Source organism: Nyctibius grandis, chromosome 33, assembly GCF_013368605.1.
Source record: "Nyctibius grandis isolate bNycGra1 chromosome 33, bNycGra1.pri, whole genome shotgun sequence".
NCBI lineage: Eukaryota > Metazoa > Chordata > Aves > Nyctibiiformes > Nyctibiidae > Nyctibius > Nyctibius grandis.
Window position 1 is genome coordinate 1,853,772 of NC_090690.1, and position 27,365 is coordinate 1,881,136.

General features: G+C 51.1%; 1 protein-coding gene across 2 annotated transcripts in view; it reads left to right on the forward strand.

Annotated features, from left to right (window-relative positions):
- PPP3CC (protein phosphatase 3 catalytic subunit gamma) overlaps window positions 1-27,365 on the forward strand; it is a 35,975-nt gene that overhangs the window by 4,230 nt on the left and 4,380 nt on the right. Inside the window, exons 2-14 of one of the 2 annotated variants that reach the window (XM_068421593.1) lie at window positions 11,137-11,334; window positions 11,631-11,755; window positions 16,910-17,021; window positions 18,605-18,750; window positions 18,905-19,044; window positions 19,623-19,700; window positions 19,795-19,889; window positions 20,391-20,516; window positions 21,461-21,538; window positions 22,228-22,254; window positions 23,170-23,251; window positions 23,978-24,075; window positions 26,585-26,614. In XM_068421593.1, coding sequence (XP_068277694.1) covers window positions 11,137-11,334; window positions 11,631-11,755; window positions 16,910-17,021; window positions 18,605-18,750; window positions 18,905-19,044; window positions 19,623-19,700; window positions 19,795-19,889; window positions 20,391-20,516; window positions 21,461-21,538; window positions 22,228-22,254; window positions 23,170-23,251; window positions 23,978-24,075; window positions 26,585-26,614 — 1,335 coding nt within the window. The remainder of the gene's footprint in view (window positions 1-11,136; window positions 11,335-11,630; window positions 11,756-16,909; window positions 17,022-18,604; window positions 18,751-18,904; window positions 19,045-19,622; window positions 19,701-19,794; window positions 19,890-20,390; window positions 20,517-21,460; window positions 21,539-22,227; window positions 22,255-23,169; window positions 23,252-23,977; window positions 24,076-26,584; window positions 26,615-27,365) is intronic. The other variant, XM_068421594.1, reaches the window with a different exon arrangement.

The following is a 27,365-nucleotide window of genomic DNA, read 5'->3' on the forward strand; positions in this document are numbered from 1 at the left end:
CTTGCTGGCTGGAGATGCTTTTAGTTCATGAAAAATTTCTTCCTGCCTCGTTTTTAAGAGAAACTGCTACTCCTGAAATGCAGCTGGATGGTTGAGCATGGGGCTTTCTCCAGGTTGCAGTAGGTTGGGAGCTGTAGAGAATTGTTATAACAGAGCACAGCGATGCAGAAGTCAGAGTAGCTTTGTAATTGCGTGCAAAGCAAGGGAAGGCTGAGGCAGATCTTAAATACAAGGGGGATTGTTGATGGAGAGAAGAAATACGTTGTACCATCACTGCGAGTGCCGTTCGCTTCATGTTTGTCTGCTGTAATGCTCTAGTTGGTTTGTCTTGTTCAACGTTGCCGTTTTGTGGCTAATAAATACTTGGCAGGGGGAAAAAGAGCTGTGAAAATGGCTAAAAATGGAGGTGAAGGCCAAGGTGCACGCTCTTAGACCTCGGGCACGCCAGAGGAGAAGTGCGAATGCCATCCGGGTCAAGACGCGGCGGTGGGACCTCTAAAAAGCAAGTTGTGTCATAGCACAGCAACTCGTCTGGACAGGGCTCAAGGAGGACTTGAGTGTAGATAGCCCTGAAAGCCTGAGCCCCGGAGGATTTCTCCAAATGAGTTAAGAATCTGATAATATGGGGGGGGGTTTCTTGCAGGAAAGGTGCTTTGTTATTTGTAATGGTCTAGTTGACGTGGTGGTGTCAGGGCAGTGGTTGGACTCGATGATCCCAGAGGGTTTTTCCAACCTGAGTGATTCTGGGATTCTGTGAATGGGATGTGGTGAGAACAGGGGCAGGATTCTATCTGCGCTGGGGCTGGGTGGTGCAGAATTGGGGCTGGTTTTGCCACATCACGTGGCACTTCATCCCAACGGGAATCAGAAGTCAAACGCGCACTTCTGCAAACACCTTGGGGTAACTCAAACCCTTCAGCTCTGAGCAGCTTCACGCAGCCCCCGTCTGCCCCAAACAGGGCCAGCAGTCCCCTATTTTTGTGTGTGAAACCTCCCAGAGCCAGGTTTCTCTGCAGAGGTGTTCTGCTGCCCTGCTAATTAACAGAAATGCCACCGCTGGTGACAAAACCTCAACCCCAACGCTGGCCTTGGGCACTAAAACCTGTTCAGAAAACTTCGATAAGGCGTCAGGGCAAGGAGATTGGGCTTTTTTTTTTTAATTTCCTCTGAGAATAACACCAGATGCTGGAGGTGGAGAGGAGGGAAGGTTGTGCCCCTCTGGAGCCCCCAAAGTTTAATACAGTTTTTCCCTGCTCGGTGGGTATCAGCCTGTGGAAGGTTAATCCCATTGTCCCCGTCCATGGCTGTGCTGGCTGCTTGGAGAGCCCGTTCTCTAGAGCAGATGAGCCCCATATCAGTGAGTTACGGTGCCGAAATGGTATTTTTCATTCAATAAAAGGCAGAGTTGAGAGGAATTTGTCTCTGTGATGGTTTTGGTGCTCGTGGGGTTGCAGGAGAAGGCAGGCTGTTCCTTAGGAAGTAGGGCAGGGTGCTGGCTTAAAATAGCAACGAGCGCCGGGCTGCTCGCAATGAAGGGAGCTATTTAGGTAAATCCTGGGGTCTCGGTGGGGGCAGAGCCGCCTGCTAATCTAAAGATACTCTTTGGAGACCTATATTTGTCCCGGGATCCTTGGCTGGTGTTTCCAGGTGTTCCCTGTTCGATCCCTTGTGCTCCTCTGCGGATCGCGTGGGGAAGGCGGGTGCGTTCGCTAGGCGTGGATGTCGTGGATGCTAATGGAATTAGACATCATTAAGCAGCGGGAGCGAGGAAACGGGCTACGTAAAGGCATCAGCATTATCCTATAATGCAAGACTTGGCTCTGCACGGCTCTCGGAGGCCGGTGTGCCAGGCTCACGGTGCTGAAGAGGCGTGTGACCATGACACTTGAGAGCCAGGTCAAGCGAACTGGGAAAACCCTTCAGGGCGGGGAGCTTGGTGGGGGGGCAGAGGGAGGGATGGGGGGCAGGTCCGCACTCAGAGCATCTCTGGTTAGGATGGCGTGGACCAGAGGTGAGATGGAGGGTGAAGGGTGGGTGCTCAAAAGCAGTAGGAGAAAGAAATCTCGGTGCGGCTTTTCAAGGTTCAGGGAGGAGGAGCGTCACGCTCTCCAGGCTCCTCTCTGACTTCAGACCTCCAGCCTCCGAAGGGAAAACCTCGCTGCTGTCTGGCCGCAGCACCTCCAGCTCTGACGCCTTAATAGGATCTCGCCGTGTTTCCGTGAGGAGCAGAGGTGGATGTGAGCGTGTTGAGTAACGCGACCTCCTCCAGCTGGGAGCCTGCGAGGGCTTGCGGGGTTTATCTCTCCAGAAGACTACATCAATCTCCTGGCTCCTGAGTGCTTTCCCCCGCTTTAGCGAATACCTTTGCAGTGGTGGTGGCTGTAAGATGTGAGTTTAAAGCACTTTTCCCTGCTCCGAGCTGGACCTGGTGAGAGTGTGTGTGATCTCCTGTGTGTGAGACAAGTGGTTCGGGGTGAAATTAAGGAAAAGAGGCAGAAGTGGTGTTAACAGTGATCCTTGTAAGAGTCTTCAGTTCCCTGGGCTGCTCTAGAAAACGTTCCCTTTTATCAGTTACTGAGAGGTAGTGAATGTGGTGAAGAATATTACCCCAAAGGTGATGTCTCGGGTGTGTATCACGAAGGTTTCCCACAGGCAGACCCCGAACAGAAGCGCAGAGGGCTGGTTTTGCTGGTTCAGCAATAACTGGGGGGCTCCTGACATCGAGCTCCGTCCCTGAAGGTCTGCAGAGCTGCTCTGAAACGTTGCTAGAACTTATTCATGCAGACCCTTGGAGAAGCGACTGTTTCATTGCATCCAGCAAAAGGTGGTTGCATCATCCATAAATGAGAATTTGAGCGCTTGCAATCACCACTGCAGCAAAAAAAAGACCAGTCCCCACACAACAGGGGTCTTGGTTTCTCTTCTCTTCCCATCTCACACCTTAATGCTTCAACCCGAGCTGCTGGATCAAAACACCATGCTTCCACCACGGTGCTTGGGCTCCAGTGTGAGCGTTTCGGGGTGTTATTTTGTTCAGGTTTCCCACGTGGAGCAGCCGATTCCTGCCTACGACGTCGTCCCGAGCGAGGTCTTGAAAGTCCACCGTGTGCAGAACTGTGTCTGCTTAAAGTAGCTTTAAAGCTGGAGCCAGCACCCCCTCCCCGGCCGCCGGCGGCGGTGGGCTCAGATTTACGCTCGCCAGCAGGTGAGGGATTTGCCCTGCACACAAAGCCCCCGCTGTTCATGTATTAATGATCTATTAGTGGAGGCGCTGGCAGCTTGCGAACCTTGGGAAACAGGTGGTGAGTTTCCCAGCCTGCTGACATCGAGGAATCCCCTCCCGGCTCCTTTGGTGAGCTCACTTTTTTTTTTTTTTAAAAGTCGCTGCAGCTGTTTGCTGTGGACCTCGGCCTTTTCCTTTTCCTTCTTTCTTTTTCACTCAAGCTTAGCGGTGACTCCCTCAAGTCACAGAATCAATGAGGTTGGAAGAGCCCTCTGGGCTCATTGAGTCCAACCATTGCCCTGACACCACCATGGCAACTAGACCAGGGCACTAAGTGCCATGTCCAGGCTTTTCTTAAACCCCTCCAGAGATGGTGACTCCACCACCTCCCTGGGCAGCCCCTTCCAGTGTCTAATGACCCCTGCTGAGAAGAAATGCTTCCTAATGTCCAACCTGACCCTCCCCTGGCCAAGCTTGAGGCTGTGTCCTCTTGTCCTATCGCTGGTTACCTGGGAGAAGAGGCCGACTGTCCGCTACAACCTCCCTTCAGGTAGTTGTAGACTGCACTAAGGTCACCTCTGAGCCTCCTCTTCTCCAGGCTAAACACCCTCAGCTCCCTCAGCCGTTCCTCATAGGTCAGACCCTCCAGACCCTTCCCCAGCTTGGTTGCCCTCCTCTGCACTCACTCCAACACCTCAACATCTTTCTTCAGTCAGCTGAGAGACTGTCCCACCGATGGACCTGATGGGAGGAAGACGCCAGGTTTGCTGTGGGCCAGTGTGCTGCTGAGTGGTTATTTCGTAGGAATATATATATTTTTAACTGCTGGGAAGTCTGTAGAGCTTGAGGGTCTCAAAAGAGATTTTTTTTTTTGCAGGCTGGTGTTGAGAGCTTACGTGCTCTCCTTGACAGTAGCTGGTGAGTTGGCACTCGGTGATGTAAGGAGCCTGTGTCCCTGGCAGAGGACTTGGCTCTGGACAGATTGTCTCAATGACAATCCCAGGCAAATCCGCATCAAGTGCTGGTCATTAAGAGGGGACCTACGCAGAGCAGTGCGGGCGCTGGGAACCTGACAGCCCTTGCGAGCAGGTACGCTTTTAACGTCTGCGTTGCTCCCAAGGAGGCTGAGGAAATTCAGTGCCCACCGAGCACGTTTTTGAGCCAGTCTCTGAGCCGCGGAGCGCTTTGGCAAGAGCAAGACCGACCCTGCAGCGTGGATCTGGGTCTCTGCTGTGGTTCGGCTTCGTTTTCGGCTGCGGGGCAGGACCCCGGCGTAAAGAGTCGATGGACACAGGGGAAGCTTTGCGGGCGGCTCCCCTGGCTGAGAGCTGGGCTGCTGATGGGCGGTGACAGTCTTAAGTCGCCTCTGTTCTAGTTAAACACTCCTGGTTTTAATCTCACCCGGCTCCTCGAGGAGCAGAGTGCCAGCTCCACCTCGTGGGTCAGGAGCCCGGCAAGGGGCCATCGTCGCTGCCTCTGGGCTTGCCCACTGTGGCAAACCTTGGCACATGACTGTTGGTGAACCCTTCTTAAGTAGCCGCCGTTTACTTTGGCAAAGGCACCTCTTTTTTTGCCTGATAACACTATTTACTGTCCATGCTAGATGTTTTGCCAGCAGAACCATTTAAGATTAATTACTTTCTATCCCAATTAAAGTTTTTAGGAGGCCACGAGCACGGGTCAGGTAGCTGTAAGGTTTTAGAGGCCATATGGCTTCCAAAATGCACAGAGGGACTCTGGCTTAGGTAGCTTTTGTGGTTTTCTAACCTCTTGGCATTGCACTTACTCTAGTAACCAAGAATCAACGTGGCCTCAAAATTTGGGTGTTGCTCCTTGAATGACTAAAGGTGGTCGATGAGGTAAGGACAGATCTGCTGGGAACGGTTCAGTTGATCAGTCCGTCTCGGTTTCGCTCCACTCTGGTGTCATGGTGATGGTGTCTCTCCCCCTTCGAAGAAATCACACAGCTTGGCAGAATTCGACGTACAATACAGATATTTTTAGGGTTATTGTGAGGAGATATTCTGGTTGTCCTACAAAAAGGAATCTGGCTGAAAGGAAGGAGCAGAGTGAGCTCTCTGAACTGGTTGCACACTGGGAGGCTGGCGGGAGCTTCCAGCAGCTTGAACTGGTTTTGGATAAAACTGGGGCGTTATGAGCTGCATTTAATGCTCCTCTATTTGGGATTTACCCTTGCCAAATGAATGAGATACCCCAAGTCTTGTGTGCCGGACGCTCCGTGAATGGGGACGGGGTGTGTGGTGGTTGGTGCTCAACGCAGGAGCTCCTGCAGCTCTTCTCAGGGTGAGAAACAAAACTCTTCTGCTCTGTTTTGTGAGTGCTTGGAGCCTCTGAAACCCGGGGTCTCTTATTCATCATGAAAAAGGAAAACTGCTGCACACGGAAGAGGAGAAAGAAGGTGCAAAAGTTTGGAGGAGGGCAGCTGGAAATGGCAATAGGAATCGTTTCTGGCTCTTGCATTTGTGCTTTCCTTGTTTTACTTGGTGACTCTTCGGAGATATTAATGTTATTTATGTTAGCACAGTCCAGCGGCAAGGGGGAGAAGTTACTTAGGTGGTAGGAGAGAGTATTGCTCCACTTCCCAGGCATTTTATTTCCACGTAGCTTCTATAGTTGGAGAGAGCCCTGGTTTTCTGACACAGCAGGGTCAGGGCGCCTGTGCCAGCACTGCTCAGACTGAAAAATGACACAGATTATTTGTCAAGGCTTGGTCCAGGCTTTGAAAAATTGGTATCGAGCATACGTCTGTTTTTGCAGACTCTGGTATAAACTTGCCCTGAGGCACCCCAGGGGAGAGAAAATTTCATGCAAACCAGCGTAGGGATTCTTAAAGCAAAGACATCTCGACATTTTATGACCAGAAATTTGTATGGTTGGTAATTTCAAGAAAATAAATATTATTCCACAGAAAATTGGGTAGTTGCTACTAAATATTAGGGCTAGAAGCAGGTTTGAATGTGGCTCTAGCTGCTGAGGTTCAACCCATCCTTGCTTTTGGTCCTGACCCTGTGATAGAGAAGCACTGGAGCAGGTTGGCTGGAGCGTTGCTGTAGGTAACAGCATCCATCACTTGCCTTCGGGGGTTTGTTCCCTTTTAATGACTGTGAAAGCTCTGCATGATCCTGAAACTTGAGCTTTCTGCGAGCACAAAATGGCATTGCTCTTGCCTTTCGTTGCTGAACTTCTCCAGGTTATTGCATCTCAGCTGGCTCCGTTTCAGCCCTGGGCTCGGCTTTGAATAGATGAATGTAGGTTAGGTGTGAATGGGAATAATGTGTGATAAAAATAACATTGGGCTATTGGGAAATTGGGGGGGGGGGGAAACCACCACCCTGACCTGGTGCTCGTGCTACACGCAGCTGGATGCAGGAGGCAGCTCCTCTCTGCCTTTCAAAGGGGGTTCAGATGCTTTCCAGTGCAGGTGGGGAGGGTGCAGGAACTGGAAGCTGTTAGTACCTCGTGTCTGAGCATAAAAGACAGCTTCTACTTGTGCTTCCTTTTGCCTGAGCCGTACTGGCTGCTTCAGAATGCCCAAAATGTACTTTTTTTTTCTCCCCAAAGTGCATCTGTAACCATCTGTTCAACTATCTCTCTGTAACATCATCCATTTGATGAGGAGCAAGCAGGGAAGGGGGCTGTTGCATTCAATCCCCTTCAGATTCGCTCCCAGATGGGCGTCAGGACCTGCAGAAAGTCTCAAGTTCGCTATCAAGCGTGTTGAATCCAGGGTGATTTTTGGACTCGAAGCCCCACGCGTCCCAGGGTGAGAGCACATCCCCTTTTCGTTAGAAACCAACCACTCAGGGAACAAACCGCGTTGTGATGCGGCTGCTGATGAGGCAAAATAGCTCTTGCTCCTTTTTCAGTAATGAATCTCGCTCTGTTGCTTGGTACAGTCATCCGAGGGACTCTCGGATATATAAACAATAATTTGAGGATCGCTTTGTTTTCTCTTCCATGGTACTGGCTCTTTCTGGAGGTGCAGATCGGTCAGCCCTGCTGCTGCCTCCAGGCCCGGGAGGAGAGGATCTTTGCTTCGTTTCAACCGCTCTCTGACGAAGATGCACCATAGGTTATGTGGTCCGACCCAATCCGTGCTGGAAGAGCCGTGATGAAGCTTAATAGGGCCGTAGCTTAAGGACGGAGGTAGAAATACAGCGCAGGCTTTTCTCCTGGAGGAACAGAGTCTTTGTGGTAGAGAAGCAGCTTTTTATCACAGAATCACAGAATCCATCAGGTTGGAAGAGCCCTCTGGGATCATCGAGGCCAACCATTGCCCGGACACCACCCTGTCAACTAGACCAGGGCACTAAGTGCCATGTCCAGTCTTGTCTTAAACCCCTGCAGAGATGGTGACTCCACCACCTCCCTGGGCAGCCCCTTCCAATGGCTAATGACCCTTGCTGAGAAGAAATGCTTCCTAATGTCCAACCTGACCCTCCCCTGGCGCAGCTTGAGGCTGTGTCCTCTTGTCCTGTCGCTGGTTGCCTGGGAGAAGAGGCCGACTCCCACTGCGCTACACCCTCCCTTCAGGTAGTTGTAGACTGCACTAAGGTCACCTCTGAGCCTCCTCTTCTCCAGGCTAAACGCCCCCAGCTCCCTCAGCCGTTAAAGATCAAGATCTCCCATCCGTCGCTATCCATATCCCTGCAAATACCCGCTTGCTCCTGGACTGGCAAATAAAATCTGTGTTAATTCTGTAGTAAACAGCCTTGTGCCATAGTCTAGCAAAGCCGTCGCAGCCCTCTTACTGGATCCCCTCGAGCACAGCTGACCTTTTAATCCATTTTACACCTCAAAAGTTCACTTGCATTTGTGCCCTTTTGTTTGTGGCTCGGCATGTCCTGTTGGTAGCGTGGGAATCGTAGTCTTTTCTCAGGAGCCATCTACAGAGTGTGTTGTGATGCCCTTGCAAAATTAGACGTCCCAGACCTGAATATTTCACTATTTGAACTAGATGGGATGTGACGTGTGGTTTTGTATGCAAAGAGAAGATGGCACAGAGATGACAGCACAGAGAAATTAATGCTTTATCCATCATTTTCATTAATTGTCTGTGGGCAGTTCATGGAAGGAGCTGTGCTGTCTGGGAGCCCAGGCTGGCTGCAGGAGCAGCCCCTCCCTCTGCCCCCTCCTGCTGTGCTGGGCACTCCGACCAGTTAATAAGGATAAAATTCTGCTCTTAAAAGAAAAAAAAAAGTGGATATTTGTGCGTCAGATAACTGCTTGCACTGAGTTGACTAAAGCCCTTACACAAGTTCTGCTGGCTAACAGGATTACTCTCTTTGACAACACTAATTACTTAAGTACTCGTCCTCATCCCCTGCTGATGGGGGAGACGGGCACCGCTGGCTTTCGGTTCTGCCCGGGCGCCGGTGCCTGCTTCTCGTGACTCTCCGGTGCGTGGAGGATCCTTTCCATGCAGTCCCCACGAAGCTTTTGAAGCGCTCTGGGTTCGGGGAATTGAGGAAACTTTTTTGGGGTGGGTTAGCAGGAAGCACAGCGAGGAGAAAGCCGGCGATGTGGAGCTGTCCCTTGCCCAGCGTGAGGTCCTTGCTGTGTGTGTGCGTCCCCAGGACGGTGCCGGTCTCTCTGGCATCTCTGGAGCAGGTTTTTCTCCCCGCACTCCACGCTGGCAGCAGCTTGGCTGGCAGACAGGCGCAGCAGAGGAGAAGCCGGTTCCTTATCGTGCCCAGCTCCTCGTGGGAGTGGAGCCGTGCAAAGCCAGCGAGGGAACTTACATAAAAGTTCTTGGCTGCTCGCATCGGCGTAGCCTCATATTTTATCTTGCATAACTCCGCTCGCTGAGGCTCCCAAGAGAAGGCGAAGCAAACCATGACAGGAGCTTTTCGTGGGTCCCTTCTGCCTTGTGTGACGGGCAGTGCTGCTCCTGTGGTCGCGTGCCATCTCCATCGAGCTCTGTCCTGGCTTCGGTGGGCTCTGTTAGGGTGGCTCTGGAGGCGGTGGCCGTGTTTGAAGGCTTGGGACGATGGGGAATGTGGAGCTGAACGGTTCCTGTTTCTCTCTTCTCTTCCTTATAAATCGTTTGACCTTCAGGCGCTCTCTCGCTTCCCCTGGAGTCAGACGGCAGACGCTAGGACCGCTGCCCAGTTGGTAGAAGTCCTTACAGATCATTTTCCAGCGAGTCCCAAAGCCTCCCTTGCTCCAACCCCCGTGCCCAGGTTTCCACCCAGCTCCTCTTGGCCTCCCTTGTTCCGGCTGAACCTATTTGTGTCAGACCTGCAGCTTCCCCCTGCCTCCTCCAGCAGTGCAGCCGCTGCTGCCCGAGCGCGGGGGAAAAAATAGGTGAAATTCTACAAAACGTTGAGTTTTTCATCAGTAACCAGCGGGGTTTTTTTTTTCCTTTTGGCTGTAGAGATGAGCTATATATGCAGTAACAAAAAGCCATCCAGCCTGCGTTGGTATAAGCAGGGGTCTTGCTTAAACCTCTTTAATTGGCAGCTTGGTGGGGAAAGCGCTGTGTGTGCCCTGAACGTCCAGGGCTCACGGGGCACTTGGCACGTCCCCACAGAGCCCAGCTTCCAAAGCAGCGATGAAAGAGGGCAGCCTGATTGCAGACACCATCTCCCCTTTCATTACACCCGCTCTTGTTCTCCTCTGTCCTACATTTCACGTTATTTGAAAATTGATGTTCGGTTCTGAAGAACCTCTTGTGCTGCCTCTCTGCCTTTTCTCCCTGCCCCTGGGTTTCCCAGCTGAAGAGCCGCTCTGTTTGCATTTCAAAGAGATCGGTTGCGTTACTATAGATATTTTTCTTCCCCAGCTGCATTACAGCGAAGTGCAGATCTGTCTTTCACCACCTGACGCGACCGCATCGGAAGCGGGAGATGGGGAAGCGATGGTACATTATCCAGCGAGTGGGTTTCGTTCCACGCGGCGTGTTGGAGGTTCTGCTTTACTCAGAAGCAGGCTGGCACTGGAGTCGTTGAAATGGCTGTAAAAGGCCATTTTTTACAGATTTTTGGGGTAGTCTGGGGGATGCCCAGCGGAGAGGGACCATCCAGAGGGACCTTGACAGGCTTGAGAGCTGGGCCTGCACGTGGAATTTATTTTAAATCAAGACACTCTATAGCCTTTAAATATTACGCAGGGGATCGTGTATTCTCTATCTTTTTCTTTTTTAAATTAGCCAGGCCCAGGAGAAGGTAGATGAGGAAGTCAGATGGTTCTCACCTGTAACTGTTATTTTTGTTTCATGTGCTTCCTCTCTGCTAGAGGTCAATAATGCAACTGCCTAGCATGAAAATAATAATAATGGCTTTTGATGGGGTGGTTTTCTGTGTAGATTTAGAAAATAGTGAGTGTGTTGCAAATAGACAAGGCCTTAACTTGCTTTACCAACAAGATTTACCATTTAGCTTGGGGTTAAGCTTTTTGAAGTGGCTCGTCCTGAGAGGTGCGAGGTTGTGGCCTGGCAAAGGCAGCTCCTGCTTTACGGGGACGTGCGGTTTCCTGATCAGTGAGAATTTTACATGTTGGTCCTCCTGCCTTAACTGCTTGTCCCTGGGAAGCAGCGTGTTTGTCTTCTGCTGGTGTTTGCCTGCACTCCTGGTTTAGTGCAACGTGACGGTGACAACTATCCCCACCAAATTAGGGGACGGCTTCGGCGCCTGCATTTTCCGTGGGTGCATGTGGCGTTTAGTCTGCGTACGGTGGCTTTTTAAACACGCCGAGGGGTGTATGCGGTTGCTCTGGCAGCACAGCTTTTCTCCTCCAGTATTTGAGAGCATAATTTCAAGGGAAAGTACGTTTCTGTGAGTGTATGCTCGTCTTGAGGCTTGGAGCGAAAGCCTCCTGCTGAAAAGCCTGTGATTCTTTTCCCCACCCCAAAAAAAGAGACATGTTGCTAACTTCTTCGCTTCCATTTCCAGCTGTCCCGTTCCCTCCCACGCAGCGGCTCACTCTGAAGGAGGTGTTTGAGGATGGGAAGCCCAGACTCGACGTCCTGAAGAGCCACTTGGTAAAGGAAGGGCGCCTGGAAGAGGATGCGGCGCTGAAGATCATCAACGATGGGGCTGCCATCCTGAGGCACGAGAAGACGATGATCGAAGTGGAGGCTCCCATCACAGGTCAGAGAGCTTTCTGCAGCTGGAGGCCTCAATAAGGGCATCTAGGAAACACGAGCTGCTCAGAGGAGCAGGTTTTCTGCTGTGTTCCTTCCACCAGCGAGGTTTTTACATTGCCTGAACTCCCAGAAGAGGGGGTTTTGCTGGTGTAGGTCAAGTACATCTTTGCAGAAGCTGGATGTGAAGCAGGGGTGGCTTGGGGCAGAGCACAGCCATGCTATGCTCCTCGTTGCTGTCACGACCTTTCTTTTCTTGGCGTGTAATTCTGTCCCTCTTTTCTGCTGTTCTTCCTCCCCCAGTGTGCGGTGACATTCACGGGCAGTTTTTTGACCTGATGAAGCTGTTTGAAGTTGGAGGATCACCCACCAACACCCGCTACCTCTTCCTGGGAGACTACGTGGACAGAGGCTACTTCAGTATAGAGGTGACAAATCAAGTTGAGCCTGGGGCTGCTGGTGCTAAACTGACCCAAAGTTCAACTAAACTAGCAGATAGAGCCCTGTCTTATGCTGGATTTTATGCTCTAGCTTTGCATGCAGGGAAGAACGTGTTGTAGGTCACTTACAGTATGATTTTTGGCAGAAAAGCGATGTCCAGCTGTCACGGTTTTGAATTGGATCCTCACCCAGTGACAGAATTAAACAGCAGCAGCGGGGTTAATGACTAAACTCTGGCTTCTGAGCTCGAGTTTTGATATCACTTGTAGCTGTCAGTCAGGGGAACGAGAGGGAGAGTTGATTGTATGTTGCAGGCGACAGGATCCTAGCAGGGAGTGGGAAGCAAATGTTTAAAAACTCGCAGGATTCAGCTTAGCAGGGAGAAGAAAGCGCTACACGACTTGAGTCACTGCTTCCCTACGGTCCCTCTGAAAGCATCAACCTTGCAACGCCGGAGATGGGGTCGGGAGGAAGGAGCAATAAATCACCTGGGCTGTTGTACGTCTCGCTGTGACCCAGGAGCTTAGTGCCGAGGCGTTTAGTTGTGTGTCTAGCCGTGCTGAGCCCGTGTGACAATCCATCTTGTCGCAACAATGCTGTCACCTTACAGGCAGCAGCCAAACATCTGGCGTCACGTTAAGGTTTTGCAGCTCTGTGGGATGCCACTGACCAAGCACTGGGTAACGCTGCGGATTGTTGGTCTTAAAGGGCGAAGTAATTGGTGGGTCCCCGTGGTTGCTGCTGGCTCACCTGCGAGCGACGGAGCAGGCAGGATGGGAGAGCTGTTAGCAAACACCACAGACCCCAAGGGATCGCAGCCTTCTGGTTTGGAGTGGAAAAGGAGAGCTTGTTCCAGTTGGAGGCAACGTAATGAGTTTTGTTTGGGGAAACGGGGGCATGAAAGGTGGCAGAGCTGGCCTGGAATAACAGAGTAGGTGGTTTCTCTTCAAAGAGGGAGAGGATGTACCACAGGGCAGGAATAACTGAGCTGGTGGGTCTGCAGAGGAATCTTCCTCAGTTAAATTTTGTGGTAGGAACTCTGACGGACAGCAGTGAAGGTGGTTAATGCTTCTCTGAAGGATTCTGCAGAGGCTTTAGGAAGGTACCTAGAGCAGCTCGTGCTTTAGCAGCGTCCTGGCTTGCTGCCAGCCTCACACTCCCTGTGTTCCAGATCCCGGACGGGAGCCAAGGGGTGACGAGGAGCAGTTTCCGGGGTAGCGGGGACGGATGCTGGGGAGGTGGGGTTGTGGCTGCTGGGATTTCTGGTGTGCTGGCAGGAGGAGCCTCGTAACCCCTGGGGAGGAAGGGGAAGAACAGGCATCTGGCCACTTGTTTAAATGGCTTGGCTTGCGTAAAGTGGGTTTGCAGTGCATTTAGCTGGAAAAGAGATTATATTCTAACACAGCGACTCTTTCTGAGATAAAATGTGGATTTTTCTTGGTATTAACCAAGAAACCTTCAAATGAGAGTTGTCATGCCGCGTGTCTATGCGTGAATTTTACAGATCTTGGGTGGTGAAGTGCTTCCCCCACTCTTTGCTCTTACCCTGCTATTGATCCCACGTGGGGATTTTACTCCCAGATCTGCAGAAGTGAGTGCTGGAGTTGGGAATCGCTGCCCTCGTCCCTCCATGCTGTAAGGAGGAATTCCAGGGGGATGGATGATGAGCCTGCCTTGGAGAGGTGGTGGGAAGAGGCGTTTTATGTTATTGAGGAGAAAGGTCTGCAAATTATAGGTAAACCTCGTCAGGTCTCTGTTGTGGCCTGACACTCCGACCCAGAGCCTGTGCAAGGCTCGAGAGCCTTGAGGCAGTCGGTCTTCATCAACTCTGAACAGAAAGTTTTTATTTCAGGCTGCTCTTGGCCCTCCTCCTTCCCCTTTCCCCCCGTGTCTGCAGAGGGAAAGCCCCTGAGCACTCCCCACAGTGCAAAACTGGGGGCCAAGGAGGTCTTAAGGTAAACTCTGTTGCCTGTCTGCAGCCCAAATCGCCCTGGCAAGCTTTCCCTGTTGCTGTTGCTGTGGGTATTTGGTTGTCAAGGTAAAAGGAGCAGTTTGTGGCTCAGACAAAACCTTTAAAAACCCCCAAAGCCTCTGTTCATCAGCTCAGCTGGATGCCTTCAACAAATTATTTCTGGGCCTCTGGCTTAGGGAAATGCTCATTTAAAAACGCTCGTTCCCAGTAAGTGTAATGAGGCCATGGAGCATGGTTTGGTTGGGGTTGTTTTTTAAAAGAAAAGAGTTGTGGGGGGAGAGGGGAGGGAAGCAACCGTGTGAAAGCTGAGACAGCTGAGGGTTGGTGGCAGAGGAGTCTGCAAAGTGTTTGCTCTCAGTCTGTGCCACGAAACCCGCTGCGACAGCGAGACTAACCGGCCACGGACCCAAACGTTGTGGTGAAGGGGCTGATGGGCAGCGTGGAAATGGGGCTGAACACCTCTGTTTGGAGATGCTGCTGGGACAGCATCCTGATGAAGGGTTCTGTCAGTCTGCAAGTGGGAAAGATGCTTCCTTCAAAGTGCTTTTGCCTTTTAGTTACGTCTCGTAGCTCTTAAGAGAGGTCTGTGCCTGTGTTAGTCAATGAGGGATTGACTATGACCATGCTGGTCCATGAAGCCAGAACTGCCAGAACAGAATGAATAGAATTGTTTTATTAAATTATAAAGTGAAACAATTATTGTGACCAAAAATAGAATCTATGGAAAGAGCAGATTTATCAGTAAAGATGGCGTAATAACAGCACACACCTTTACCAGACTAGTTTTTCAAATCCAATTACAACAGGACACATGATCACTGTCTAATTAAGGAATTATATGTGTGGTAATCTTGTCAGGTTTGAATGCACTGTTTTATCCAGAATAATATTAAAGAGATCCAGGCAGTGTTGTAAGGTGTGAGCGAAGGTGGGTTCATGGGCTGAATGTGGGACTGGGATGCAGGAGTTTTGCTGTGCCAACTGCGGGCAGAGCTGGCAGGCTCCATGGTTATAACTTCCTCGTAAACGCCGGGTTTTGTAGATGGTAGGAGAGGTTACGGGGTGGCAGCAGCCCCTCCTGCACTTGCTCTGGGTTGCAGGTGGTGATTCCTCTCATGGTTCCCGCACCGTGCCCTGCTGAGCGACAGGCAGGGGGTCTGATGGGGGCACGGGCATGAACGCTTGGCTTTGGGCTTCAAACCCACATGCAGAATAAGGAAAGGAGATTATTTAAGCCTGGTAAGCCATAATTGTCTCGAGTTGCTACTAGGCTGTTGTAAACATGTAGTAATCAATTCCTGGGCGCAGTGCCGTGGAAGTCTGGGAAAGGGATCTGCGTGCGAGCGTAGAGACCTCCCTCATTCCTCCTCCCAGCCCCTCTGGAGCTCCCGAGGGCTGTTCAATGTCCTTTACTCATCGTTACCCCACTAGTACCTGGCAGCCCCCCCACTCCTCGTGAAACAGCTGCAAACCACGGGGAGCTGCAGAGACGTTTGCTCGCGACGTCTGTGGTTTTCTCGCTGCGTGTCCAGGAAGGATTGTGGTGCCGAGTGGCTCCGTTCGCTTCCATTTCACTTTAAAACACTTCAAATGTATTTTTAAATACCTCTTCTCAAGTTGCTGACCTTCTGTGCACCCCGAATCCTCCTGTATTGACGCTGTGTCTCTGCTTTCTTGCCTTGAACCAGTGGTACCAGGGCTGGGTGCTTTCTCCAGTCCTTAGCGAGTCATTTGCTTCATTTATAGTGACTGCCACTTCCCAGTTCTCATGCTGGCCCAGAAAAGTGACATTCAGGTTGCAAACACAGGAGGTTAAAGCTTTAAATCACAGAATAATTATAAATGGTTTTGCTGGGAGCATTCCTCCTGTTAACAGATGCAATAAAACCTTATTTTTGCTAGCCCTAAGCACAGCTTAAATGACCTGCCACTGGCCCTGGCCCTGTTTCTGTTCATTTTTAGAATTCAGAATTTGCAATCAAGTCTTTTTCTGTGGGGTTGAAGTCAGAGTTAGATGCAGGCTGGTGCTTTGCAGCTCCTTGGGGTTTTAGGGATCCCTGTGTGTAGCTGGAATGACTAATGTAGAGCTCACCTTGCAGGCTCAGTGCTTAAATGCCACGGTGTGTAAGGTGTCCGTGCTGGAAACTAACTTGAAACTGGTTTATTTCGGTCCTGGAGGCTGTTTGTGTGCCACAGCAGCTGGTTCCCAGAGATCTGTGCACCAGATCAGTGTTTTTAAGTGTAAAACTGTTGACAGACTTCATGGTTGACGTTCTCAAAGTGTGTGCTGCTCCTGTAGCACGTCAGCCTAAAGGGTAAGCTCTTCTTAGGGACTTTAATCCAGATCTTCAAGCTTGCTGTCATTATGGGTTGTCCTTCCAGCACTCAAAACCAACAAGGGAAATGTGATAACGATTCCCCACACTAGATACCGGCTGATTTAGCTGTCAGCTTGACAACGCATAGCTTGCTCTCCAGCCCTCCCCTTCTCCACGCAGCCTCTTTGGAAAGCCACCACGCAAGATTTCTGGGAGCCTGCCGAAAAGGGTTGATCAAAGACGATCTCTTTACAGGTGTTGCTGCTCAGAGAGGGGATGTGGAAAGCCCTCTTCAAAGCCAGAAGGCTTTAGTAAGCTTGTTTCTTGGCGAGGCTTTTCCTGTTTTGAACTTGAACTTCACGTGACTGTAGCGTGAGCAGAAAAACGGAGGAGGGGGAAGATGAAGTTTAATTTTTCTAGTGTTTAATGCGCTTGATAAGATGGCTGGTCTCGGTTTCGACTGCCGTGGGACATCTGGAGCGCACGTCTCGCCGCGCAGCTGCTTTCGCTTTGCTGCTCTGCAAAATGGGTGCTTTTTAGCTTTGGTTTTCAGCTGGAAGGAAAAGCTGCCCCCACCCAGCCCGGAGCCGGTTTCAGTTGAACGCGATCTCATTTGTCACTTCTCCAGCTCAGGCCTAATATAGAGAAAGGCTCGGTGTGGCTTTCCCCCACGGGTGAAGTTGGCCAAGATAAGATCTACTGCCGATTATGGAGCTGGGTTTCTATCAGGGTTCCACTTTGAATTCAGCGTGTTGGGTGTCTTCCCAGAAACACTTAGTGAAGCCGACGGATGATTAGTGCCCTATAAAAGGGTTTTATTACGTGCCATCTCCTCTTTCCCTTTCTTGCAGTGCGTGCTGTATTTATGGAGCTTAAAGATAAATCATCCCAAAACATTGTTCCTCCTTCGAGGGAACCACGAGTGCAGGCACCTCACAGAATACTTCACCTTTAAGCAGGAATGTAAGTATCAGCAGTGTAAGGATTTAAATATATTAATGTTATACGTCTTGTAAAGTATTGAGTACATGTTGATGTGGCCTTCTGGTTACGAAGAATGAGCATGGATGGAAGAAATGTGAAAGCATCTTCCCTGTCTCGCTGATGAGACAGTTGCACGCACCCCCCCACCCCTCCTCTGACTTTCGGGCCCAGCGACATATAATTACTGCCAAACGACTTTCAGCTCCAGATTGTGCAGCTGGGATCAGTGATTACAATTGGAAGCAAATAAAGGATTCGTTCCTCGGTGTTTGCGCTGGGGAGAATCATTACCTTGAAGATCATTTTAGTTGAGTTAAAGATAGTTTCGTGCAGCATTTACGTATTTTTAAGCCAGTGATGGCGAAAGGTCGGGGAATGACCCCTCTGCCCTGAGGCTGACAGTCATTTCTCCAAGCAATAAAAGAAGGTCTACACCAGCAACGTGCAGCTCTCTGTTCAGGAGTAGTTGCTCAAGGACCCAACTTCAAGAGATAGTTACGGACAAGGCACAAGTCTAGTCTTTAGCCCTTCGGCTCTGGATGCTGCTGGACGGGGTGAGGCTGATAGGTACGGAGATAATGACAGCTGTTTGCTCAGGAATGCGTTGGAAAACACCAGCCAGCTCTCAGCTGGGTGCTGCAGTCATCAGATGGTGGTAGATGAGCTCCTGTTGAGCTGGGCTCGATTTGAACCAGAAAGCCAGAGGTGATAGGGGTTTTTTTTTTCCCCATTGGAAAACAGAAGATGCTGCCTTCCCCCTCCCTGTATCATAGCGTGCAGCTGAAAAAACCTGTTAGTATCTCTGCTTAATGTATTGAAACATCCTCTTCACCTCTGTGAAGATGAAGATTGTGATCACTTGTAGCCCTGAAAGTTCCTGCGTGAAGATTCATTTAACTGCGGGCACCTTGGTCGGGTTCTGACCCAAAGCGCTCGCGTCCGGCCGCAAAGGCAGCTCCTATCTGACACGATTGTGTCATATTGCTGTGCCAAATTAAGGAGCTGCCGTGTATCCCGGGATAATCTGCCTAGCAGCTGAGGCTGGTGAGGCTCTTGGAGGCCAGAGGAGCAGTAGGAAGCGCTGGGATGGCTTTATTGGTGTCCTGGGTTTTCTATTACAGTGGCGGGCGCCTGGCCTCCCTTCTGTGTTAATCTCAGTGCAGGTGCTCTAGAAAATAGCCTGAAGGGAGATTAATGATCCTGACCACGTCCAGATTACTGTGAAGCCTTTTTATCTCCGTGTCCAACGAGCATTTTCTAAGTCAGCATTTTCACTAATAACACGGGTGCAAAGTTCGACTGGGTGGGCCATGGACGTAGAGTTTCCTTATCACCTTAAGAGTTCAGTTCCTTGAACTTATCAACACTTTGGCTCATCAAAGCTTTGCTTGGTGCTTCTTGTATCATGTAGGTTTGGATGCATGAATGACTCCTCCTTTAAAAAAAAAAAAAGGATTAAAAAAGTAAAGCTGTGCTCTCAGCCTGAGCAGTCTTTGTTGTGTTAATGAGTAAATTAATTTAATTCTTCCCTCTCTTCCTCCCCCTGCCCCTCGTCTTCCCAGGTCGAATCAAGTACTCGGAGCGAGTGTACGATGCGTGTATGGATACATTCGACTGTCTTCCTCTTGCTGCCCTCTTAAACCAGCAATTTCTGTGTGTCCATGGAGGACTGTCCCCAGAAATCACATGTCTAGATGACATTAGGAAAGTAAGTCATCTCCGTGGTCCTTTCACATAGCTTATAATTAATAGCGTGCCTCGGGGCTTGCCTGATTCCTGCGTGGAGCTCCAGGTTGAGGCTCCTGTGTGTGTGCTGCTGCAGCTTTCACCAGCATCATCCTGACTTTGTGCACGTTTTTCAGTTAGACAGGTTTAAGGAGCCTCCAGCCTTCGGTCCGATGTGTGACCTGCTCTGGTCCGATCCCTCGGAGGATTACGGCAACGAGAAAACGCTGGAGCATTTCACCCACAACACTGTTCGAGGCTGCTCCTATTTCTACAGGTAAGTGGTGTTTTCGGGGGCTCTGATGGGCTGGAGCTTTTTGTCTCCCCTCACACTAAGGTGTACGAGGAGATAAATTGCTATTCAGGTCGCTCTGTGGGACTTTGTAGCCTCCCTGGCTCTGAAATAGTCTTCACTTGGCTCTAATGCACAAAATCTTGTTTGCTTTTTCTCCTCCTGTAACGTTGAGCTCTCTTTGGATGTGTTGCTCTGTGAAATTGTGGTATCAGACAGCAGAGATGCTTCTTTGAGCTGGCAGGGTGCCTTTTGAGTGGTTTTCAGGCGTTGGACAGTACCAGGAGCTCTAGGAAGTAATCTTTTGCTGTCTAAAAGAGAAGTATTTGTGCTGACAGACCACTTGTAGCCCGGCTGATAGGGAGGATTTGGCACCGGGGGTCTGTTTAACAGAATGCTTTGCAATTAATTTGGGAATGATGTAATCCATACTGGCCTCGTTTGGGGATGCTGGACCCAAACTGAAGGGATGCTGCAAGGGGCTGGTGCCTGGAACCAAGACTGTGGGTGCTGTCTGTTCTCCTGTGCTATGTGCTAACGTACACTTGCTTTTTGTTTTCCAGTTATCCTGCAGTTTGTGAATTTTTGCAGAACAATAGTTTGTTATCTGTGATCCGAGCTCACGAAGCCCAGGACGCTGGGTGAGTGCTGCAGCCTGCTAGCTGAGCAGGCTCTGTCTGTTTCTGTGCTGTCCTTGGCCACACCACTACGTTTAACACCTGACCTGTTTTTCAGATACCGAATGTACAGGAAGAGCCAGACAACGGGCTTCCCGTCGTTAATCACGATCTTCTCTGCACCAAATTACCTAGATGTCTATAACAACAAGGGTAAGGCTGGCCAGGCCGGGGCTCTGCTGCTGTTTGGACGGCAGCTCTGTCCTCACATGCTTAGGAAGTCCTTCTCCACCTTCCCTTGCCCGCTCTGCCCTCTCAATCAGGATCAGGATCAATGAGGTTGGAAGAGCCCTCTGGGCTCATCGAGTCCAACTATTGCCCTGACACCACCATGGCAACTAGACCACGGCACTAAGTGCCATGTCCAGTCTTTTCTCAAACCCCTCCAGAGATGGTGACTCCACCACCTCCCTGGGCAGCCCCTTCCAAAGGCTAATGACCCTTGCTGAGAAGAAATTCTTCCTAATGGCCAACCTGACCCTCCCCTGGCGCAGCTTGAGGCTGTGTCCTCTTGTCCTATCGCTGGTTGCCCGGGAGAAGAGGCCGACTCCCACTGTGCTACAACCTCCCTTCAGGTAGTTGTAGACTGCAATACAACTCCCACAAGTTGACAGTGTTTTGGACATGTGTTGTCTTTCCTTTTTTCTCTCCTAGCTGCTGTACTGAAATATGAAAACAATGTCATGAACATCAGGCAGTTCAACTGTTCCCCTCATCCCTACTGGCTTCCAAACTTCATGGATGTCTTCACATGGTCTTTGCCTTTTGTAGGGGAAAAGGGTAAGAGATATTTGGATTTCTGAGTTGCACAGTGACGTGTCATAGTACCCTGGGTGTCAGAAATCTGTCCCACGAACTATTAAATGTGTTGGGAGAGCGTTGTAACTCATTAGTACCAAATAGGACTGGAAAGCAGTTAAGGTTCAAGGAGCTCTGCATATTACTGGATAAAGTTCATATGAAAATAATTGTTGGTACCTGTTTTAGAAAGCTTTTACCAATAAAACGATCCCTTCTTGCTATTTCTGTATTGCTGGTGGAGCCCATCTTGGGTGGTGTAGCCCCACCTCAGAATTTGGAGACATTTCTCTTGCTCCTGGTTTGCAACAGAGAAGTTAAAATCTCCTGTGGCCCACCGAAAAGAAAGCATTCACTTCAGTTTAGAGGCTTATTTCCTTCTGAAGGAGGCGAGGCAGCTTAAAATATGACCAAGACTTTGCCTCAATTTCTCAGCCAAAGGGTTTTTACATCTCCTGGTGAATTTAAATTCCACCCCAGTGTTGTACGCTTGCAGTATGACTTCAAGGTCTGAAGTGCCAAAGGTTTTTTGACTTTGAGGAGCCCAAGGTTGAATTCCCCCTCCCCAGATCTGATGTTCTTGGAGCCAGGTGGCCTGTTGTGCAGGTCGGGGTGGGGAGGTGGGACCTTCAGCAGAGCCCAGGCTGTTCTGCATGAACGTTGGCACCCCGCTCCCCACGTCTGCTTCATCTGTGATGTGCTTGGCCTGCATCCACCTCCTTGGCAGAAGGTGTAAAGTGTGTCGTCTGCTCTGGGTACTGCTGCGAGGTACCAGCAGTGTGCAGCTAAAAGTGTCTTTGGGCTTCCACTTCCAGGGTATAAATGACCTTGAAATCGTTTGCTTGTCCAGCTCGTCCTCCAAATACCTCTGTCTGCCAAACGTGTGCACCAGGCCTCTCTAACCTGCCTTTCTCTACTTCTTACAGTCACAGAAATGCTCGTTAACATCCTCAACATATGCTCCGATGATGAGTTGATTTCAGATGGTGATGAGACATTGGAAGGTAAAAAAACCCTCTTGCAACCAAGCTGGTAACAGTGGGGGGAGCGAAGGTGGGGAAGGTGGATGATGCTAGCTCAAGAGTGATCAGCGCTTCATTTAGAGCTGGATGCCCAGCCAGGGTCTCCAGTTCCTTTTTGGCCAACCCTTGTGCAGTTCTGGGTAGGAAACATTTGGGTTATTTTTTCTTTGCTCTTCAGTCACAGAGAAATTAAATTATATTCACTGCGACAGACGCTTCTTGCCAGCTACTCTGGTTTCCTGCTCCTTCCAGAGACTGCTTCCCAAGTGGTTATTTTTTTCCCCCCAATTCAAAATTTTCCACACCAAAATATCTACCCAGTCTTCTCTGTTGCAGTGAACTCCTGTGAAGTGGCTTCTTGTGTCACCGCCCCCCCAAAAAAGAGCAGAATGCAGGTTTTGGCCCTGGTTTTAAGCTCTGCATGAAAGGGATGAGTCGCTGAGCTGATGGGCAGCTCCTGTACTGGGGGGATCGCTGGAGGTGGTGACCTGGAGGAGGCTCAGGCGTGGGGCATGCAGAGAAAGGTTGAGCCTTTAACCCGCTTCTCCCATTGCATTTTGTTTTTGGTTTGTTTTTTTTTTTTGTTTTCTTTCTCCCTCCATGAAAATTAAATTTGTTTCTTCTATCTCTGTCTTCATCTACTTGTTTCTTGGTGTCTCCTCTCCCTGAAGATCACTACATTTCAAGCTATCAGAAAGGTACCCAGCTAGAATTTGCTACAAGCTTAATTTTCACTGCCTGTGCCACCAGATTCCTCGGAGTGGATTTGACTAGCTGACTAGTTGGGCAGCCTCTTCATCCCCTTTCAGTTTTAACATAAGCGCCGTGTGTTTTTTAACCCTCCTGCGTTCCTCCAGGAACTCGAGAAACGGGGTCACGTTTCTATCTGACTTCTGAATGCAGCCACGTAGTGCATGGCTGAGCCATGGGTGCATGTGAGACCTCCGGTTTGGCTTGGACTGTCCTCCTGTGTACTTGGGCCATGTGAGGAATCTCAGCTGAGAGGAGATGTATTTGTTACCTCTTTTACTTTGATTTTTTTGTTTGTTTTCAGTTACCCTCCATGCTTTTCCTCTCCTGTTCGCTCTGTATAGCAGCAAGGGGACGTTCACACATCTCACTTTGTGTCTGTGTGGGGTCAAAGCAGCGTTGCAAGGCTCGGGCCAGCCGGTCACTGCGCGCGTTGGATGCCAAAGCTGATGCTTGCGTGACACTCCTCCCCGCGGCGGGCACAGCCCGGTGTTCTGCAGCGCTCAGCAGTCAGACCCGTCAGTGTTCTGCCTTGCAAAACTGTGTCTACGTGGCTGAGTCATTTGTGTTACATCCTGTGTGGTGTGATCGAACCCGGTGAGCTTCGAACAAGACCGATCCGTGTCCTTTGGTGGTTCTACTCTTTAGACCTCTAAGTCCGTGTGTCATCTCGGTGGTGTTGCCCTTCTCGCTGCCATCCCGACCGTCATCCTCTCGGCACTGTTCTCTCGAGTGTAGCTGTGAATCCCTAAACCATAATTTCTTTTCCTGGAGTCAGGCAGGTGCTTCATGTTGACGTTACTTGTGCCTGGGAAGCAGGAAGCCTTGAACATGCTGGTGTTTGTGTTTCTTCTTTCCCTAAGGTGGGACAACAGTCCGTAAAGAGATCATCAGGAATAAGATTAGAGCCATTGGGAAGATGGCACGTGTCTTCTCGGTCCTTCGGTAAGGAAGTGATTTGGGGTCCGAGTTTCATTTGGGGGCTGGGTGATGGGGGATGTTGGGCAGGGTGGACCAGGCAGGCAGAGTCCTGCTGGGGAAAAATCTTACGAGGCACTTGCTTCAGCGTAGACGGCAAAGGCTCGAGGTGGTGGTCTCTGCATTCCTGGTGATCTGACTCTCAGAAACCTTCATCTGCAGCACCAGCACATTTGCCAGCAGAAATGCTGCTGATGAGGTGTATTCAGTCCTTTCGGAACGTGTTTGCTGTGCCACGGCTCTGGTGCGTGGTGGCTGAGCCAGCAGAGGTCCGGTATTTACGAGGCAGGGTTGTGCTCGGTGCCCAGCAGATCAGCCTGTGGTCAGCACGGGGCAGACTCCAGTTTTCATGCTAATCCCAGAATCAGTGAGGTTGGAAGAGCCCTCTGGGCTCATCGAGTCCAACCATTGCCCTGACACCACCCTGGCAACTAGACCAGGGCACTAAGTGCCATGGCCAGTCTTTTCTTAAACCCCTCCAGAGATGGTGACTCCACCACCTCCCTGGGCAGCCCCTTCCAATGGCTAATGACCCTTGCTGAGAAGAAATGCTTCCTAATGTCCAACCTGACCCTCCCCTGGTGAAGCTTGAGGCTGTGTCCTCTTGAGGCCCATCGCTGACAGCCTTGCGTGGACCTAAATGACCGTTGCGTTAATCTCTCAGTAACCTTTTGTGTTGCCTCTTATTTGCAGAGAGGAGAGCGAGAGCGTGCTGACCCTCAAAGGCCTGACTCCCACAGGTACCCTGCCCCTGGGAGTGCTCTCAGGGGGGAGGCAGACCCTACAGACCGGTGAGTACGACCGATCCCCCTCTCTTCAACGCTGCACCCCCTCTGCCGTTCTATACCTGCCCCTCAGCTGCCCCGAAAACCATTCAGTCCCCAGAGATGGACTTCAGGGAACCCCAGAGATGGTTCAGGCCCACGGGGAGGAGGGATTCAGAAATAGGAGAAAGCAGAAGTGTAGGAGGGGATGTGGAGAGCCTTCCAAGATGTCCCCACGTACCCTCGAGGAGGAGGACGCGAGGGGAAAAAAGACAACAAGCAGCACCCCGCCTAAAGCATGTGCATTGCTTTATTGTATGTTTCTGCAACAACTTTCATCATTTATCTCCCTTCTAACGCTGCATGATGAGCATCCTCTGCTTCACCTGCCTGCTGCTGTCGTGTGAGAGCGTATATTTAAATCCAGTAGGAAACACACCTGCTTGTTTGTTCATTGTTAAACGAAACCCCTCCAGTTTTGACCCTATTAAATTATGAATCCCAGAGGAAGCTCAGGTTTAGTTGAAGGCAGCAGATTCTTCCAGGCCTGTATGTTTTGTGTTAAGGCTTCTCTCAGCCCCTCCCCGGTTTTGATCTGGTTTTGGAGGTTTCTCTTCTGCGCTTGCTGGCAAATCCTTCGCTCCCTCCCTCAGCAGCCAACTGCTCTGTCTTATTAGGGCTGAGCTGGCGATCTGCGTGCTTTAAACTCAGGGCAGGGAGGTTGGCTGGTGCTCAGGGAGTGAGTTATCGCAGTAACACGCGTCCCCAGAGGGAATCCTGTAATCTAGCGGTTTAATCCTTTCCTGCCGCCGGCCTTTGAATGCTGGCCTCTCCCCAGCCCGCTCTCCCCCTTCCGATCCGCGCAGAACAGGGCTCGTTCTGGGATTGCCTCGATTAAATAGTTCACGAGTGAGAAACGTGGGACTAGTGCTGCCCGCTCCCAGATGCAGAATCGCTCCCAAACTCATGGGTTTCTCTGCCCGCAGAGGAGTATGGAATTTTTTTTTCCCCTTTTTTTTTATAGTAACCATAATGGTTTGTGCTGCCCCAGTTCTGCAGGCGTGGGAGCAGAGCCTGGGCGGGCAGGCGGCTGTCACAGCCCGCTCGTGGTGCCACAGCTCTGCCCCTACAGCCGACAGCTCCTCCCGCACCTTCCCCTCTCGGGGGTGGGGGGTCCTCCGAGGGGCTCCCAGGCAGCTCCTCCCCAGGAAAGAAGCTGAGATTTGTGCATCTCCCCGAGGCAGGACAAACACCTTCGCTGCTGCCTTACCCACCCCTGCTGCTCCCGGCACCCCGCGCTCCCCGCAGCAGCACCCTGCTTTCCGTGCCCCTTCTCACGCTCCTGTCCCCATCCTGCCTCCTCCTCTCACCCCTTCCCCTTTCGTACGTCCCTTCGCACCCGTCTGCTCGCAGCAGCCTCCTGGTGAAGGTACAGGCTGGGAGCCCATCTGCTGGGCGGGGAGAGTAGGGGGCTGCCCTTCTTTTGGGCTGCCTCTGCACCCCCGAAGAGGAGAGGCAGGGCTGCAGGTAGCAGTGGCGGGGCCCCTTCCCTCCCCGAGCCTCCTGCCAAGCTTTCACAGAATAAAGTCACTGAAGCTGGAGCAAAGATGCTCAGCCACGGCTCCCTTCTTCCTCCGTGGCCTCTCAAGGACCACGTGGCCTTTGTGTTGTGTCCAAAGCAAAACCACTGTGGCGTTTGGAGGCTAAAAAGCAGGGGATCTGTTGGAGGGAAGGGCCCCCTCGCAGAGGTTGAGGCAGGGACTACCACAGCTCGGACAGCTGCTGCAGCAGGTTGAGGAAGGGGGACGGTGTTCAGCTTCATGGTGCCGTGTTGCTTGGTAACACTTTAGGAGGTGGAGCTGAAGCCAAACTGGGTTTGAAGCATGGTTTTTGGTTCTAACGCAAGGCATCGGGAGCAGAGCAGCCTGGTGTCTGCTGCTCCCCTGGAAAACAAACTGCCCCTCTCTTCCCCACGGCTCCAAGCCGTCCCCGTGTCCCTCGGGGTCATTCCCCTTACGTGGCTGTGGTGGTCGGGGCTTTGCTCGGGGGTGGATTCACACCACGGACCTTCTGGAGGTGGCCGGGGCACCCTAGAGCCCCTGAAAGGGGGCAGGGGGCTGTAGATACAGGTGGAGACCCACGGCTTAGTCCAAGACTGTCACCATCCTTGCCGTGGGACGCTGGCACGCCCAAGCCCTCCAGTGCTGCAGCAGGGAGCCACCTCCCTGCTTCTCTGCTTCTTTCCATCGGGTTTATCTGTGTGATGAGTCCAGAAAACAGGAGGAAAGGAGACTCCCCCGTGCTGGTGCTCAGCAGCCACCAAACCCAAGCGAGTCCCCTTTCTGCCTTCCTCCCCAGCTCCTCTCACCCTCTTTTTTTTCCCTTTTACCAGTTGGTTTTGCTTGCGGTCGTCTCCCCGGGGGCTGGGAGGCTGTGGGCTCTGCGTTCGCAGCCATGACGTTAGATCACTCACTGTCACTCTATTTTTTTTTTTCCTGTCTTCATTTTTGCATGCCACTGTTCTTCTGTATTGCAGCCACAGTAGAAGCGGTAGAGGCACGGGAAGGTATGGCTAGAACCCGGCGAGAGACTCAAATCATCTGTGTGTGCGTGCGCTAATTCTAAAGAGCTTTATCAGCCTTGTGGAAGCTTTTTACTCTTGCATCACCAGAAGCTGGGAAGCAAAAAAAAAAATACACAGTGGGTTGGTTCGGGTCTGGTTTAGCCTTAATGAGCCTTATTGCTTAGTGCAGTAACACCTTTGTTCCCACAACGCCACGTCTCCGGAGCAGTTTGTGCTCTGATGTCCCAAGCCCTTGGTGGTGGGGTCCTGCAGTCCCATCTGGGCTGCCTCAGAATCACAGAATCAGGTTGGAAGAGACCCACGAGGCCTCGTGGCTGAGTTCATCCCCTGGGTAGCTCGATCCAGTGAAGGGGATTTGGGGGGTTGGACTCAGAATCCCAGAATCAATGAGGTTGGAGGAGCCCTCTGGGATCATCGAGTCCAACCATTGCCCTGACACCACCATGGCAACTAGACCAGGGCACTAAGTGCCATGTCCAGTCTTTTCTTAAACCCCTCCAGAGATGGTGACTCCACCACCTCCCTGGGCAGCCCCTTCCAATGGCTAATGACCCTTGCTGAGAAGAAATGCTTCCTAATGTCCAAGCTGACCCTCCCCTGGCAAAGCTTGAGGCTGTGTCCTCTTGTCATCTTGACTCAATGATCTCCAGAGGTCCCTTCCAACCCCTAACACTCTATGATAACAATAAAAAGCAAGCCTACTATCAGTAGTTGTAAGGACATTATGGAAGAC